This window comes from Solanum verrucosum, unplaced genomic scaffold (genome assembly GCF_900185275.1).
Source record: "Solanum verrucosum unplaced genomic scaffold, falcon-dt-bn FXZP01000093.1, whole genome shotgun sequence".
NCBI classification, from domain to species: Eukaryota; Viridiplantae; Streptophyta; class Magnoliopsida; order Solanales; family Solanaceae; genus Solanum; species Solanum verrucosum.
Window position 1 is genome coordinate 2,342,899 of NW_026020065.1, and position 15,556 is coordinate 2,358,454.

Here is a 15,556-nt window from a genome sequence, read left to right on the forward strand (position 1 = left end):
GGAATTGATCCTGCAAATATCTTTGCACGTACCTTTATAAACTATGTATGTTTGTGTCTATCATTATTATAATAGATGACTTTATCAAAGGTCTGAATGTAGTCCAGTATGTGAAACTCATAACAATTTTGTTTAGGCTGATCTGCCTTTCTTTCATGGTGGAGATACCCCAATCCTCAACAGATATGATCTGTTTAATTATCATTTTTGAGAAGTTATAAACATTCTCACTGGTATTGTAGCCTGAAAAGTGTTGGAATTCAACACTATCAATACTTATCAGAATGGTTTCGTAATACGATTGAGTTTTGTATGACTCACCTGGAAAATATAAACCGTTGATTAGGTACCGCTGAAATATCTTCCAGGGTTCTTCTTTCCTCTGTATCTCAGAGTTTTCTAAAAGAAATATCATTTCTTTTTTCGATACCTTTTCATAAGACTTGATATCATCATTGTCTTGTTTGGCTATTGATGCAAAAGTATCATTTTGCTTTTGTGACAAATAAGCCTGTAGATGTGCGTATAACAGACTGTCTTCTGGGATATCTTCCAGATGTACCGAAGAAGAAGCCTCACTTTGAGAGATTTTTGAGTTTATCAAACTCATTCTTTCTCTTTGTATAACTGGGGCGTTAGAAGAGGATTCGTATGATGATCCTGGGGATGATCTTCCCCTTCCCCTTGTATTATCTCCCTTACCTTTGCCCTTAGTAACCCAAGGAGGGTCCATCCTGCAAACATAACATTTTGTCTTATTCGGATATATCATCATCATCGATAGACATAATTTCTTCATAAACATGTATAGAGAAATCTTCTCTAATAGTATTGTTGATAATTTTGCATATTATCAATTCTTGCAAATCTTTATTAAGGGGAGTAATCTTTAGAATAGTAACTAAAGTTTTTTCGTCAACAAATGTTGTATAGAAACTCATGATGAATTTAAATATTCTCGAGATAAAAAGTCTGGAAGAGAGTTATCTCTTCCTTTTTTATATTCAATATTGAAATCAAAAGGAGCTAACTGGGATTGCCACCTAGCAAATATCAATTTTGAAGCATCATGTTTAAAATCTTTGTTAAACATGTATTTAACCGATTGAGCATCAGTTTTTATCAAAAACTTTTGATTATATACATCATCCTGAAATTTCAATACGCATTTAACAATGGTCAACATCTCATGAGCCACCGTAGCAAATTTTTTATGAGTCTCACTCCATTTCCTATAATGAAATCTGATCAAATACTCATTTTTATCATTGAGATTTATTTGTTTTAATATCCCACCATAATCGATATTAGACGCATCTATCTCAATAATTTTCTGCCAAGCAGGGTTAGCAAGAGTTAATCAAGATAAGAATTGAACTCGAAGTTTAATATCCTTTACCAACTTGGTATGACTATGTCCAGGGTGATTTATAATCCTTTTTCAGCCTGTCATATAAAGGGGTCAAATCACGAGATATTTTTTTTATAAAAAAGAGATATGTAATTTAAACTCCCTAAGAACATTTGTAATTGAGTTCTATCAGTAATAACATCAGTAAATTTTGATGCAAAGTCAATAGATCTTTGAATCGGGGTAACCTTTCCTTGGCAAATATGATGTCCTAGAAATCGAACATCAGTTTGAAACAAACTCATTTTTGATTTAGAGATGACCAAACCATTTTTTATAACAATTTTCTTAAAGATATCAAGATGCTTAATGTGGATTTTCAATGTTTTTGAGAATACTAAAATATCATCAATATGAATATTGGTAAAATCCAAATATGGATTAAAAATGTCATTCATGATTTTCTGAAATTCAGAGGGGGCATTTTTCAAACCAAATGGCATAGCATTTCATTCATACTGTACAAATGGGACATTAAAAGTTGTTCTATAAGAATGCTCTTTAAATATTTGGATCTGCCAATATCCTGATTTTAAATCAAATTTTGAAAATATATTGGCATCATATAATCTTGACAATAAATCTCTTTTGTTTGGAATAGGATATCTAATCCATTTCAAATATTTGTTTAAAGGTTTATAATTGATAACCAGTCTAGGGACACCTCGTTCCCTTTCAACAACATTATTGACATAAAAGGTTGTGCAAGACCAAGGTGATTTTGAAGGTTCTATCAAACCCTCTTGTAACAAATTATCAATTTCTTTTTGCAAATTTCTACCAATTCAGTGTTCATCTGATAAGGACGAGATTTAGTAGGAATATCATTCTCAGAAAAATCAACTTCATATGGAAGAGTAACAATATGCTTTTTCTGATTTCAAAAAGCACTCGGATGATCAACACAAATATCAATAGCAATTTGTTCAGAAATCAATTTTACTTTTTTCCTGTACTTTGGTTGATTTCAAAGTATCAAATATATTTATACTAAACAATTCTAGTTGTAAAGAATCAACATGCCTTTGTTTCATATTAATCAAAGCATTTATATCACGAGAAATAGGATTAGTGATAAAAGTATAATTTATATTTCTATTTTCATAAGTAGCAGTAAATCTTTTAGCAGTTATGCTAGTAAATGGATAGACAACATTTATATGGTGGGTTCCAAGTATAATTGGAAGGTATAACTGATTTTTAACCAAGAAAAAAGAAATGTGGAATGCAGACTTTATTCTGGCAAATACGAGTATTAGATAATTTATACTTTATATCTAAAGCATGTCCAGAAGCATATTTAACCATGTGAGTTATTTTTTCAAAATACTTAGTAGGTACAAGACCTTCTTGAATACAACTAACATCGGCTCCGCTATCAATCATAGCAATATCAATTATTGAAAAACTATTGTCAATTAAGATGGTGCATTTAACATACCATTTATGAGCAGTAACAATTTGCATCATTCCTAAAAACATACCTTGTCTAGGATCAAGATTAATAGGTTTTGCAAGAGCATCATCTTCAACAATATTTTTTCCTTTGTTATTAACAATTTCAATCTGAGTAAGTCTATGATCACAAATCATTTGATTTTGTTTAAGAGATTGATTCTCATTTTTTAATTTTTTAATTTCATCTTCTTTTTTATCAAATTTTTTGAAGAACTAGAACTAGCATTATTATTAACAGCTAATTGAATAATTTTTTCACGAAGATTATTATCAGTAACTTCTTTTAAAAGTTCTATCACATTATCAGATGTAATAGTATTCATATTCAAATCTTCAAATTGAGGTTGCAATTTATAAAATTCATCATTTTCACAAGAACAAATATCACCATGACAAGCATTGCAAGTATTCATATTATCATACTGAATACAATAAGATAAATCAAGCAAATCAATCTCTTCTTCAGAACCTGAATCAAAATTATAATCGAACTCCAAATCAGAGGTGTATAACAAACAATAAATCTTATCATGAACTCTTTCACCTAGTTCTAAGATTTTCAGCTTTTCAAGCTTATATAATATATTATATTATTAAAATAATAAATAAAAACCTAAAACTAAACCCCACTAACCCCTCTGCACAATAATAGTACAACCAACACACACGACACATAGGAACAGAAGAAGAAAAAAAGAAAACGCACAGCACACAGAAAATGAAAGGCAGCAACCAAAAAAAGAACACTTACATTTCTTTGATTTTCCTTTAAAAAAAAAAAAACACCAACAAATTGATATTTTTGTTTACTTTCTCATCACTTTCACATATTTGTGCGTGTTCTAATCGACCTCCAATCAAGATTTTGCGGTAATCAACTTTACCTTACTCTTAGTTTATTTATGAAATTTGATGTAATTATGTGATCAGTTTTTTTTATATAATTTTGTTTCATTCATAATTTAATTGAAATGAATATTGACATCTTGAGTTTACTTTGAGAAATTAACTAAACTGCCCATTAGTCATCTTGAGTTATTATTTATGTTATTTCTTAGTGCAAATTTCTAAAAGATGAATAAAATATTATTATCATGTAAGGAATTTTTTTTTATTATTATTGTTATTCTATTTTGTTGTGCCTAAGCCACTATTTTTATGACATTGTTGTAGCTTAATATTGTTGTCATTTGTCTATTTTAATTTATGTATTTTTGGATAACATTACCCAATAAACAAACAAATAAGTTATATTATTGAACTTGAGTTTACTCCATTTGAGGTTGGTTGAATCTTTGGATATAGAGATTAGTTTACTTTAAAATATCATTGATAATATAATAATCGAACAAAAAGATTTGTTATCTTGAATTCACAAAAATAAGAGTAAGAGTTTTTAATACTAGATGAGCTTTAGGTATGCTAAAAAATGGTTTCAATTAAGAACGTTTGTTACACATCTTCTTTGAAACACTTAAAAGAAATTCAAGGATGCGGTGACGCACCTTGACCAAATTGTTTAATAATTAATTTTTCTTAATACAAACCCAGAGGATTAAATTGAGATTATTTGGAGTGATGCACTCGTGGGGAAAAGAAAGTTATGCCTCTAAATGTCAAGACCAAGAATGCGGTTACGCATCTAGGTTCAAACTAATAAAAATTCAACAATAAAAAAGAAAATAAATAAATAAGCAAATCATGGCCTCTAGACACAAATTATCCAAAATATATTAAGATAAGTATAAGTCAATAAAAGTGACCGTGCTAGAACCACGAGACTCGAGAAATGCCTAATACCTTCCCCTCGGTCAACATAATTTCTTATCTGAATTTCTAGTTTGCAGACCATATAAAGAGTCATTTCCTTTTGATTAGGGATTAAACTAAAAGGTGACTTGGAACACCATAACTCAATTCCAAGTGACGACTCTTTAATCAATAACATCACTTAAATTGGAAAAATCATATCCACCGTGCGCCAAAAAAAGGGGTGTGACAACAATGATGAAGAACTTCCTTTAGGTTCATTAATGATCTTCCAAGTGTGTCAATTCAGAGCTCAATCTTAATATTTTTATATACTTATGATATCTGAGTTTGTCAAATTTGTGCTCTCTCTACATTGCATTAGCATATAGCAGCATTAAAAAGGCACGGAGAACGTGTAATGGTGCTTCTCAGCCATGGACTTAACATACACTTACAAGGTATGCCAGTCTCAATAAATGTCACTGAGATCAGGAGAAGAACTCAGTGCAATGAACCTGAAGGTTAATAAAACTTCCTGATTCACTTGCAAAACTCAAGGGCATTACAGGTATCTTTTCAAGCAGATTCCTTTATTTATTCTTCTTTATTTTTAGTTCTTCCAAAACTATAACATTAATCGGTCCCCCTTCTCAATTATGTTTTTCTAGTGTTGGACTATCCTATCACTTTGTTTCTTATGCTAGTCATACACTGCTAGCTAGTTTTATAGACATCTAATCTATGTAGCTTTTCTCTGTCATCTTGCATATGTCACATAGTATCCAGTTAAAAGTAGTGGCATAATATACCTCTATACCAATTTTAATTAACTAGAATCTTTTATCAAGAGGAACAAATCGATTTGTCCATACTAACATGTGAAACTGATAACTATCACTTGGTTCTATTTAGGTAAATAGTGAGCATCCGTTGGCCGAGGCAATTGTTGGATATGCTAATGAGTTTAGAGAGCATGCATGAGAAGAACTCTGAGTGGGCAGAAGTTCGAGAATTTGAATCCATAAGCAGTCGAGGTGTCAAAGCTTTTAACTGTCATAGGAAATTTATAGTTTGAAACAAGAGCTTGGTGTTGGATCAAGGCAGATCTAATTCCGGTTGATGTTGAAGCATTTGCAAAAACAGAACAATTGACACAGATTGCATATGCTCGTGATCCCGCGGGACGGTGCCATAATTTATCTAGTGTAAAAATTTGTTGATCAATTTCTTTGTGTCTACACTGTTGAATGCATTCTTTTCTTTTCGATAATTCATAATTTTTTTTACCATGGATAGACAAAGAAGTGGATGTATTGAGTTTGAATGTTGTTAAGTGAATGACATTGTTTTGAAATTGGCAAATTTGTCCATTGTTGCCTTTGAACTTATTTCTCTTGTGAATTTTATTTTTGTAGTTTTAAAATAGTGATTGACTAAATATGTGATTAGGGTTAATTCATGGCTAATTTTATTTTTCATGGTAAATGCCACTAAAATAAGTCTTCTTTACTGGCAATTGTTGTATCTTTACCGGCAATTGTTGTATCTTTACCGGCAATTACGAAAGCCACAAAATAGGCTTGATATTACATTTCTAAGGTTAGTTTTAATGGCAATAGTAATTGCCTCTGAATAAATGCCGCAAAAAGTAATTACTTTTAGCGGCAATAATATTGGTCTTTACCGGCACTCGTTATTAAAATGCCGCTAAAGGCTTTAGCAACATAAGATGCAATGACATTTGATTAAATGCCGCTAAATATTTTTGCGGCAATAAGTATTGCCACGAAAAGGAAATTTATTACCCCTAAAGGCCTCTTTTGGTTTAATGACATTTGTCAACAATAACAAATTCTACACAAAAACATGTGTTGTTTATACTACTCTAACCAAAGAATTTCCTCCATAATTTCATTACCCGTTGGAAAAACTAGCTCACAAAAAAGAAGAGAAAATTATAATTATTTGATAGTTTTTTTATACTCTCCTTCTAGCGATTTAAGAAGCAAAGTTGCTAATACTCTTATTCAATTGATAATAATCATCAACCAGATAAATCTTTCTTGACACATTGTACTACAAATGTCTTAAACTTGAGTCCGGAGCCAAAATGTTAACTTTTTTCTTTTAAAAAACTAGAACGGCACATCAAAATTTTTTCAACCAAAAGGACAAAATCGCTCTATCAAGAGTGATTTTCTTCTGACAAAAGTTGACGTTGTTCCGTTAAAAAAAATAAAAATCGCTACGATTTTCTCAAAAAAAAAAAGAAGTTAAATCGCTGCTATAGCAGTGATATTGGTTAAGATTTTTTTTTAAAAATCGCTATAATTCCAGCGATTTTGATAAAATTAAAAAAAAACATAATTTTTTTTTGATGTGTTTAATCTTGCCCTTTTTGAAGTTTTTTTTTTAATTCAATATTCTTTTATTATTATTTATGCTATATAATTTAATTTTCCTCACGCTTCAACAATTTTATTGAGTATACATCAACAATAGGCATGAAAAACGATGCCCCTGTAGCGACGTAAGGAAAAAAAAATTAGACTTAAAATCGCTGCTGTGGCGACAGCGATATTTAATTAAAAAAAAGAAAAAAAGTTTTTGGACAAAATCGTTGCTAGGGCAGCGATTTTTATTTTTAATGACATCATTGTGTCAGAAGAAAATCGCTTCGTCAGGAGCAATTTTGCCCTTTTGGTTTTAAAAAAAATTGATGTGCCCTTTTGGAATTTTTAACAATTTTTTTTACCGTTTTAGCTCCGGACTCTCTTAAACTTCTCCTAATATTTTTTTATTTTTTATATGATTTTTTTAATATATTAAAATAGTTCTCAATATGTTTTTCTAAAAAAAACTCTATAACCTATTTTGATGGGGAAAATGTGGCTGCAAATTTGGGGGCTAACAACTTGCCTTGTCCCAACTCATTAGAGCCGCTCCTGGTGGGAGCTATAATATGGTGGACAACAGTAATAACTAGTGATAATAGTGAATGATAACGTTATATAATGATGGTTGATAGTGATGATTATCAGTGGTGATTGATGACTATATTAATGGTGGTTGCTAATGATGGTTATAAAGTGATAACTAACAATGGTGATAGTTTACCATAGAGCAACGGTGAACTACAAACTATGTAAGGATCCTTGAATAAATATATATTATAAAATCATAAAATAAATACACTTGATACTTAAGATTCAAATCTAAGTAACTAATAGATTTGTTAAGTTTTTTATTAAGTACAAACAAATGAAATTTTAGATGACTTAATTTGGACTATGGAGAGTACTAGAGGTCACTCTTTATGCGAAAAAAAAAAGAAAAAAGAAAACAGTATCAACTATGTAAAAAAAAAGTTATGAAACATGATGAGAAAGATAAAATGAGCTAATAAGAATATGCCAACTAGGAACCATGCATATTATAAACTATGAATTCATCATTGTAAATTATGAAACACAGTTGCCATTGGTCCACAGTTTTCCTTGTAATCTGCTAAAATATTGTTGAATAAGGATATCAAAATGCAAAGATATAAGCATTGGATGCTGTCTTATAAAGATTGCCCATTGTTTAGTAGTTAGTTGCTAAATACTGTTTTCCACCTACTACTGTTTTCCTTTCTAATTTAAAACTTCATATTATTACAAGTGGCTTATAATTTTAATGTATTTGCGATTAATATTGCACATAATCAATTTGTTTGTATCCTTGTATATATCTCTTTCCACTCTGGTTGTGCTTTAATTTCTGTTTGAATAGGAATCACAAGTTATCGTGAAGTCTGTAGTTGTCTAGATCTACTTTAATCAATACCAACATGTGTACATTGGATTTATGTGGGACGAGAGAATTATATTTATATATTATATTTCTGAAAAGTTTGGTACTTGCAATTTATATACGGATTAATTTGAATTTACATGTGATAGACTTAAACAAAAGTAAAGTTATACATATTCTTTATTAAAATAAATGTCTTTTAAAATTTGAATGCAAAATTTGTTACAATACAAATATTTTTATACAATGCACACTATTTTTAATACACCAAATCAAACAATGCATAACGAAGAATTTATGCATAACTAATATAAGTATAACTAATACATATATTATTAATGACTTTATTATGTATTATTTTTATACACTCTACCAAACGATCCCTTAGTATACACTGTACTCACTCAATATTCATCATTCCTTGGATTCTCTACATGTCCACTGGTATAGACTAAAACAAATGAGTAATAAAACCATTTCTGCTTTCCTCTGCCCCTTTGCAAATAAAATTAATTCTTCTGTCAGAAATATTTTATCCTGATTTTTCGACGTGAATCCAGATTAGTCCACCCAAAACAGTTACCCAACGGCTCCAAAAAAAATTAAAATTAATTAAATAAGCATCGCATCACTATAAATGAAGATGCTACATCTCCAAATTCTACTCACTCTATCCAAACTTTAACAATGGTTTCCAAAATAAGTTCTCTATCCTTTTTTCTTTCTTTGCTCCTCTTGTTCTCCCTCTCCTCAGCCGAAACACCTCCGAGACCTCGAGCTTTTCTTCTTCCAGTAACCAAAGATGCATCCACTAATTGGAATAGAAGAAGTAACCTATATTATTTGAAAATGACGTTAAAAGTTCTAGAATTCACAAATTAATAACTTAAAATATTTATGATTATTCACATTAATTGGAACATGAGTAACATATATTATTCAAAAATTACGTAAAAAATACTATAAATTACAACAAACTTATAACTTAAAATATTTTTTTTTAAAAAAACATATAAAATATTGGTTGATTTTTCAAAATTTGAAAACAAGAATTACATATATTGTGTCCATAATTAAGATTAAAAAAGAGTAACATATATTGACTCGTACTGGCACAGGCATCAAATATCTAGTAATGGGATACGCTTCCACCATTCCCTTTCTTTCTTCCTTCGGACAAAATGATCTGGCAGCCATATTATTATTATTATTATTATTATTATTATCATCATCATCATTTGAAGTCTGAAATTTAGTACTAAAGTTCTGACCAAATTCGAATCACGCATTGTAGGATCCATTTCAAGGTTAACGCTCCCAACATAATTTTCATCATACTCAAGATTCAAACTCAAGTTCTCTTATTAAGAATGAAGCAGTTCCATTACTCCACCACAACTCAGGTTAGTAATCATATTTATTAAGTATTTAGTTAGTATATATAATACACTCTACTCAATATTCATCATTCCTTGGATTCTCTACATGTCCACTTGTATATATTAATGAGTAATAAAACCATTTCTGCTTTCCTCTGCCCCTTTCCAAATAAAAATAATTCTTCGGTCAGAAACACTTTATCCTACAAAGTATAATTCCGAACGGAATTCAGATTAGTCCGCCCAAAAGTTACCTAACGGCTCCAAAAAAAATTAAAATTAAATAAGCTTCACATCACTATAAATCAAGATTCTACATCTCCAAATTCTACTCACTCTATCCAAACTTAACAATGGTTTCCAAAATAAGTTCTCTATCCTTTTTTCTCTCTTTGCTCCTCTTCTTCTCCCTCTCCTCAGCCAAAACACCTCCGAGACCTCGAGCTTTTATTCTTCCAATAACCAAAGATGCAGCCACTAAACAATTTATCACAACCATTTACCAAAGAACACCCCTTGTCCCAGCCAAACTTACGATTGATCTTGGTCAACGATTTTTATGGGTTGATTGTGATAAAGGTTATGTTAGTTCATCTTATAAACCTGTCCCTTGTGGTACCATCCCTTGTAAACGTTCTTTCTCCGGTGCGTGTACTGAATCATGTGTAGGTTCTCCTTCACCAGGGTGCAACAATAACACTTGTGGACAAACTATTTATAACCCCTTTATTCGTACTAGCACTACTGGTGAACTTGCTGAAGAAGTTGTTTCACTTCAATCAACCGATGGTTCGAATCCTCGTAAATACTTTTCAACAAATGCAGTAGTTTTTGGCTGTGGTTCTACTTTCCTTCTTGAGAAACTAGCAAAGGGAGTCAAAGGGATTCTTGGACTTGGAAATGGTTATGTAGGATTTCCTACTCAATTGGCTAATGCTTTTCATGTACCTCGAAAATTCGCTATATGCTTGACTTCATCCACAACCTCTCGTGGTGTTATCTTCTTTGGTGATAGTCCTTATGTTTTTCTTCCTGGAATGGATGTTTCAAAGAGACTTGTTTACACTCCACTTCTCAATAACCCTGTTAGTACATCAGGGTCGTATTTTGTAGGGGAGCCTTCGGTGGAGTATTTTATTGGAGTAACATCTATCAAAATAAATGGTAACGTCGTGCCAATAAACACCACATTGTTGGACATAACTAAAGATGGCAAAGGTGGAACAAAAATTAGTACAGTTGATCCGTACACGAAGTTAGAGACTTCTATTTACAAAGCTTTAACAAAGGCATTTGCTAAATCGCTTGCTAAGGTTCCAAGGGTGAAACCCGTGGCTCCGTTTGAAGTGTGTTATAATAGAACAAGCTTGGGAAGTACTCGTGTTGGCCCTGGTGTTCCACCTATTGAACTAGTGTTGGGAAACATAAATGCTACTACATCTTGGAATATTTGGGGTTCGAATTCTATGGTGGCGGTGAATGATGACGTGCTTTGTCTTGGATTTGTGGATGGAGGACTTGAATTTGAACCAACAACTTCTATAGTCATTGGAGCACATCAAATTGAAAACAACTTTTTGCAATTTGACATTGCTAACAAAAGATTGGGTTATACTTCATCACTTTTATTTAGTCAAACAACATGTGGCAACTTCAATTTTACATCAAAAGCTTGATGATTTTTAATCTGAATATCAGATTCAGATGAAGGAACAGTTGTAATAGTAATTAATTTCTTTTATTTTCTATGGAGTTGGCCAAGAATAAATGTACTATATGTTTTCTTTTGGTTGTTCATTTTCTGACGGTCATAATGGCCTAGTCAATTATGTGAGAAAGTTACCGTTCTCCCATCCTTTTGAAAGAGACATCATAAATGTAGTGGGGTGTATGAGATATAATTTCCAACTATTTATGTAATCGGAAAATGGGGATGTAATATTTGTGTCCAGTTTGTCCAGTGTAGTGTTAATCTTATTACACTTGTAAATAATCAAATCTAAGGGCCAAAATGTGCTTAAAAAATACACCTCATAATTCATGGTTAAGCTAAGAGTTTTGTATTTCTTTCTTTCTTTATTGTGGATTTCTTTTCTTTTAAAAGATTGTAAAGCACTAAATTTGATTTTAAAACTAAAATTTATATATTCAAAAGATACATAAAAAAAATATTGTAAGTTAGTAATTTTTCATATACATTTTAAAATATTAATAGCAGTTCATATAATTTGACTTTAAAAAACTGTAACAAATATTTTGAGATGGAGAGAATATATAATTTTAGTGAGTTCGGGAATTGGAGGTGGAAGTTTATCAATTTTTTGGAGACGTTACTCGAACAATTAAACAAAAAATCATGAAAATATTCTAAAAAGATTGGAAAATTTTGAATTAGATTTTAAAATTAAAATTTATATATTCGAAAGCTATACAAAATATATTATAAGTTATAATTTTTCTCATATCAAAATGATGAACGTATATATTTTAAAATAAAAATATATATATATTGGAAAGCTATACATAAAGTATTATAAGTTGTAATTTTCTCATATGAAAATAATGAACACAAATTTAAAATATTAGTAAAATTTCATACAATTTATAACTATCCAAAATAATACTTCGTAAGTATTTTAAGACGGAGAAAACATACTATTTAAACGAGTTTGGAATTTGGTAGTGAAAGTTTATCAATTTTTGAAGTTCTAAAAAACAATTAATATAATTAAACAAAAAAAAAAAATCATGAAATAATAAAAATTAGAAAAAGAGAATTGGTCGAGAGGAAAAGGAAAAATCTAACTAATCGATTAAAGTTTTTTGGTTAGAAACATGCTACCAATAAGGAAAGAAAGAAATACAAATCTCTTAATTTAACCATGATTTATGAGGTGTATTTCATAAGCACATTTTGGCCCTTAGGTTTGATCGTTTACAAGTGTAACAAGATCAACACTACACTGGACAAACTGGACACAAACACTATTGGAGGGGAGCCGCGTCCGAAAAATGGTATAGTTAAATTTAAGTCTAGTGTTTTAAAAAAATGAAATGTGTGAGGTGCAGAGGCGTATCTAGAGGGGGTGTTGTGGGTTCACGTGAACCCATGCTCCCTTCTCTAGATCATATATAGTAGTGTTATATTTTAAAAAAATATTTAAATATAGATGTGTGACCCATGTTCAATGTATCATATAAAAATGCGATGATAATTGGGTGCACTTCTCTAAATGAGAGACAAAAATTTAAATCTTATATCTATCTTGTCTCTTTGAGTAACATTTTTTCAAGTGGTTATCAGTTACACTTTTATCGTTTCAACTAATTTTTCTTTGTTTTTTTCCTTTATTCTTTCAAAATTTTCAAGTGTGTTACATTGAGAATTCCTAAAAAATTTAGCATTGTAAATTTTTTATATAATTAAATCAAATGTGTATATCAAAATTTAAAACTAGTAGTATTATATATTTTGGACCTATAATTTTTAAACTTTAATGATCATATTACAAACTAAAAGTCAAATCGATCAAATTTATATTAGAGATACATTTTTTCGTAATCGTGCACCCATCTAGCCGAAATCCTGGATACACCTCTGGTGAGGTGAGATATTTTATGCAGCATGTGCAATAACGTAAGTTTCATGGTCTATGAGATTTATATGTTATGTATCTTTAATTTTATAATTTTATTATAAGGAAAATAAGTAAAAAGTAAACTTTTCAATACTCCTTCTAATAAATTCAAATAAATCACTAATAATGTAAAAATATATATGTTTTAACTAATATTTGAGAAAGGTAATAACATTAAAAATTATAATAGCTGAGATAATCTTTAAAAATAAAACTATCATATATTTCATCATGAATCAGCAGATTTATTATTCATTCCAACCCAATTAATATTTACACTAATTATTATTTATATATTTAAAAAATGAATAAATTAAAATTGATTTTGGAACATAGTGTTATGGAATCTCTATCATATCAATTTTAAGTACAATTATCTAAAAATTATTTATGGCTTGTTATTTTCTATTTATGTTACTTTTTTTATTTAAAGATAAAGGTAAAAAACACATCTAGATTATTTCCTCTTTTAGAGTTTCATACCCAAATTTTTTAGTTTTTTTTTAGAAAAAAATCTTTTTTTTTTAATTCGGAATTCATCCCCCCCCCCCCTCCCCCCACCCAAAATCCCTTCAAATAATAATTTAGATATTGTTTTAGTTTTTTCTTAAAAAAAAACAAATAATCCTCCGCTTCCAAATTTTTTTCTCATTTTGTGTTATATATATATAGTTTAGAATAGTATTTTTTACTTTTCGCAAGACTTTTTTAAAAATAATTTTTTTATTTTTGTTATATTCGGTAAGCAAGTAGAAACATATATCTTCCTAAAAATATATGTACAATCTAACACAAAATGAGAAAAATGTAAAAAAAATAATATAAATATAAATTAGGAACGGAGGGTTAGATGGGCGGAGTAGAATTTTTTTTTTAAAAATAAAAATAATATCAATTTTTAGGAAGGAGTGGGGGAGGGGCTAAGGTCTAAATTTTTTTAAAGTATTTTATAAAATAAATTTATAAAAATAAAAGCATGGGGGGTTTGTCGGGGGTGAGGATGAGGTGGTGGGGTGGGATGACAAAAATATTTATTTTTTTAGATAAAAATACTTAGCTTTTAACTAATATTAATAGTTTATTTAATTTTTGTCAAGATGAAATATTTTATCCATGTGGAATGCCATGCATGTGACAAGGTTTTTGCAAATAAAAAAGAGAGTAAGTGTATTAAACTCACCACTGAAGTGTGTTTCTCAAACTAACAAGTGATAGTTTAAGTATGAAACTCACACTCTTAATAATTTATATATGAAATTTTAAAAAAAGAATAATTTAGATGTATTTTTGATACTTATCCCTTTTATTTAGAGTATACATTTTAGAAAAAAATACACAATATACAAGAATTGTAAAACACTCGTCTCAAACCCCATTTATAAAATTACATTGTATATTATTATATTTTCATCCTTCTCCTCGTTCATCAAAGAACAAATGGGATTTTGGAAAAGGAAGTTGGAGCACCATGGTCTGATGCTCAAAGTGTGTGCACACCTTCTTCTTTAGAAACACAAAGGAATTCAAACTCCGAATGCATATATCAATCTTATTATCATGAGTAATATACTATACAAATTTAAATTATTCAAAATTTTAATATAAAAATCAAACATCGAATGAGAAATAAAACAATTTAACTTATCTCATTAATTATATTCATCAATGAGAACTGGTGGCATTATTGATTAGTTTGAGAATTTAGATTGCGTCATTATTACTCTTCTGTTTCTTAGTTAATCCAGATTTCCATATTTGTCTATACTCTATGCTAAATGATTTACGTAAAATAATGTTGTCGGTAAAGGGGCAACGTGGAAGGGGACAAGAAATTCAGATAGGACATTGATACATAATTAGTTTACGGGAAGTGTTAAATGGCCAAAATTTGGTCAGAAAATAAAAAAATTAATATTTTTTTTTAAAAAAAATATTGATCTTTTTTCCATTTTTTGTTAAAAGGTATTAAAGTTAAAAGGGTAAAAATATTTAAAAAGATAAAATAACATAGATAAAATATCATTTTGACAAAATTCTCACCAAATTTTCTGGCCAAATTTTTTTTCCCTTAGTTTACTCATGCAACTTGCACTTTGGATATTACAACTTTTCTTCTCATTTGT

At 29.7% G+C, this 15,556-nt stretch overlaps 2 protein-coding genes across 2 annotated transcripts in view; one reads left to right on the forward strand and one right to left on the reverse strand.

Moving 5' to 3' along the window:
* The window catches only part of LOC125823662 (uncharacterized), a 608,951-nt gene that overhangs the window by 401,954 nt on the left and 191,441 nt on the right, over nt 1–15,556 (reverse strand). The gene's annotated exons all lie outside the window — the stretch shown is intronic.
* LOC125823655 (probable aspartic proteinase GIP2) lies at nt 10,097–11,543 on the forward strand. The gene has a single exon (XM_049503009.1). It carries the CDS (start codon nt 10,149–10,151, stop codon nt 11,469–11,471), a length of 1,323 nt encoding a protein of 440 aa, XP_049358966.1. The 5' UTR covers nt 10,097–10,148; the 3' UTR covers nt 11,472–11,543.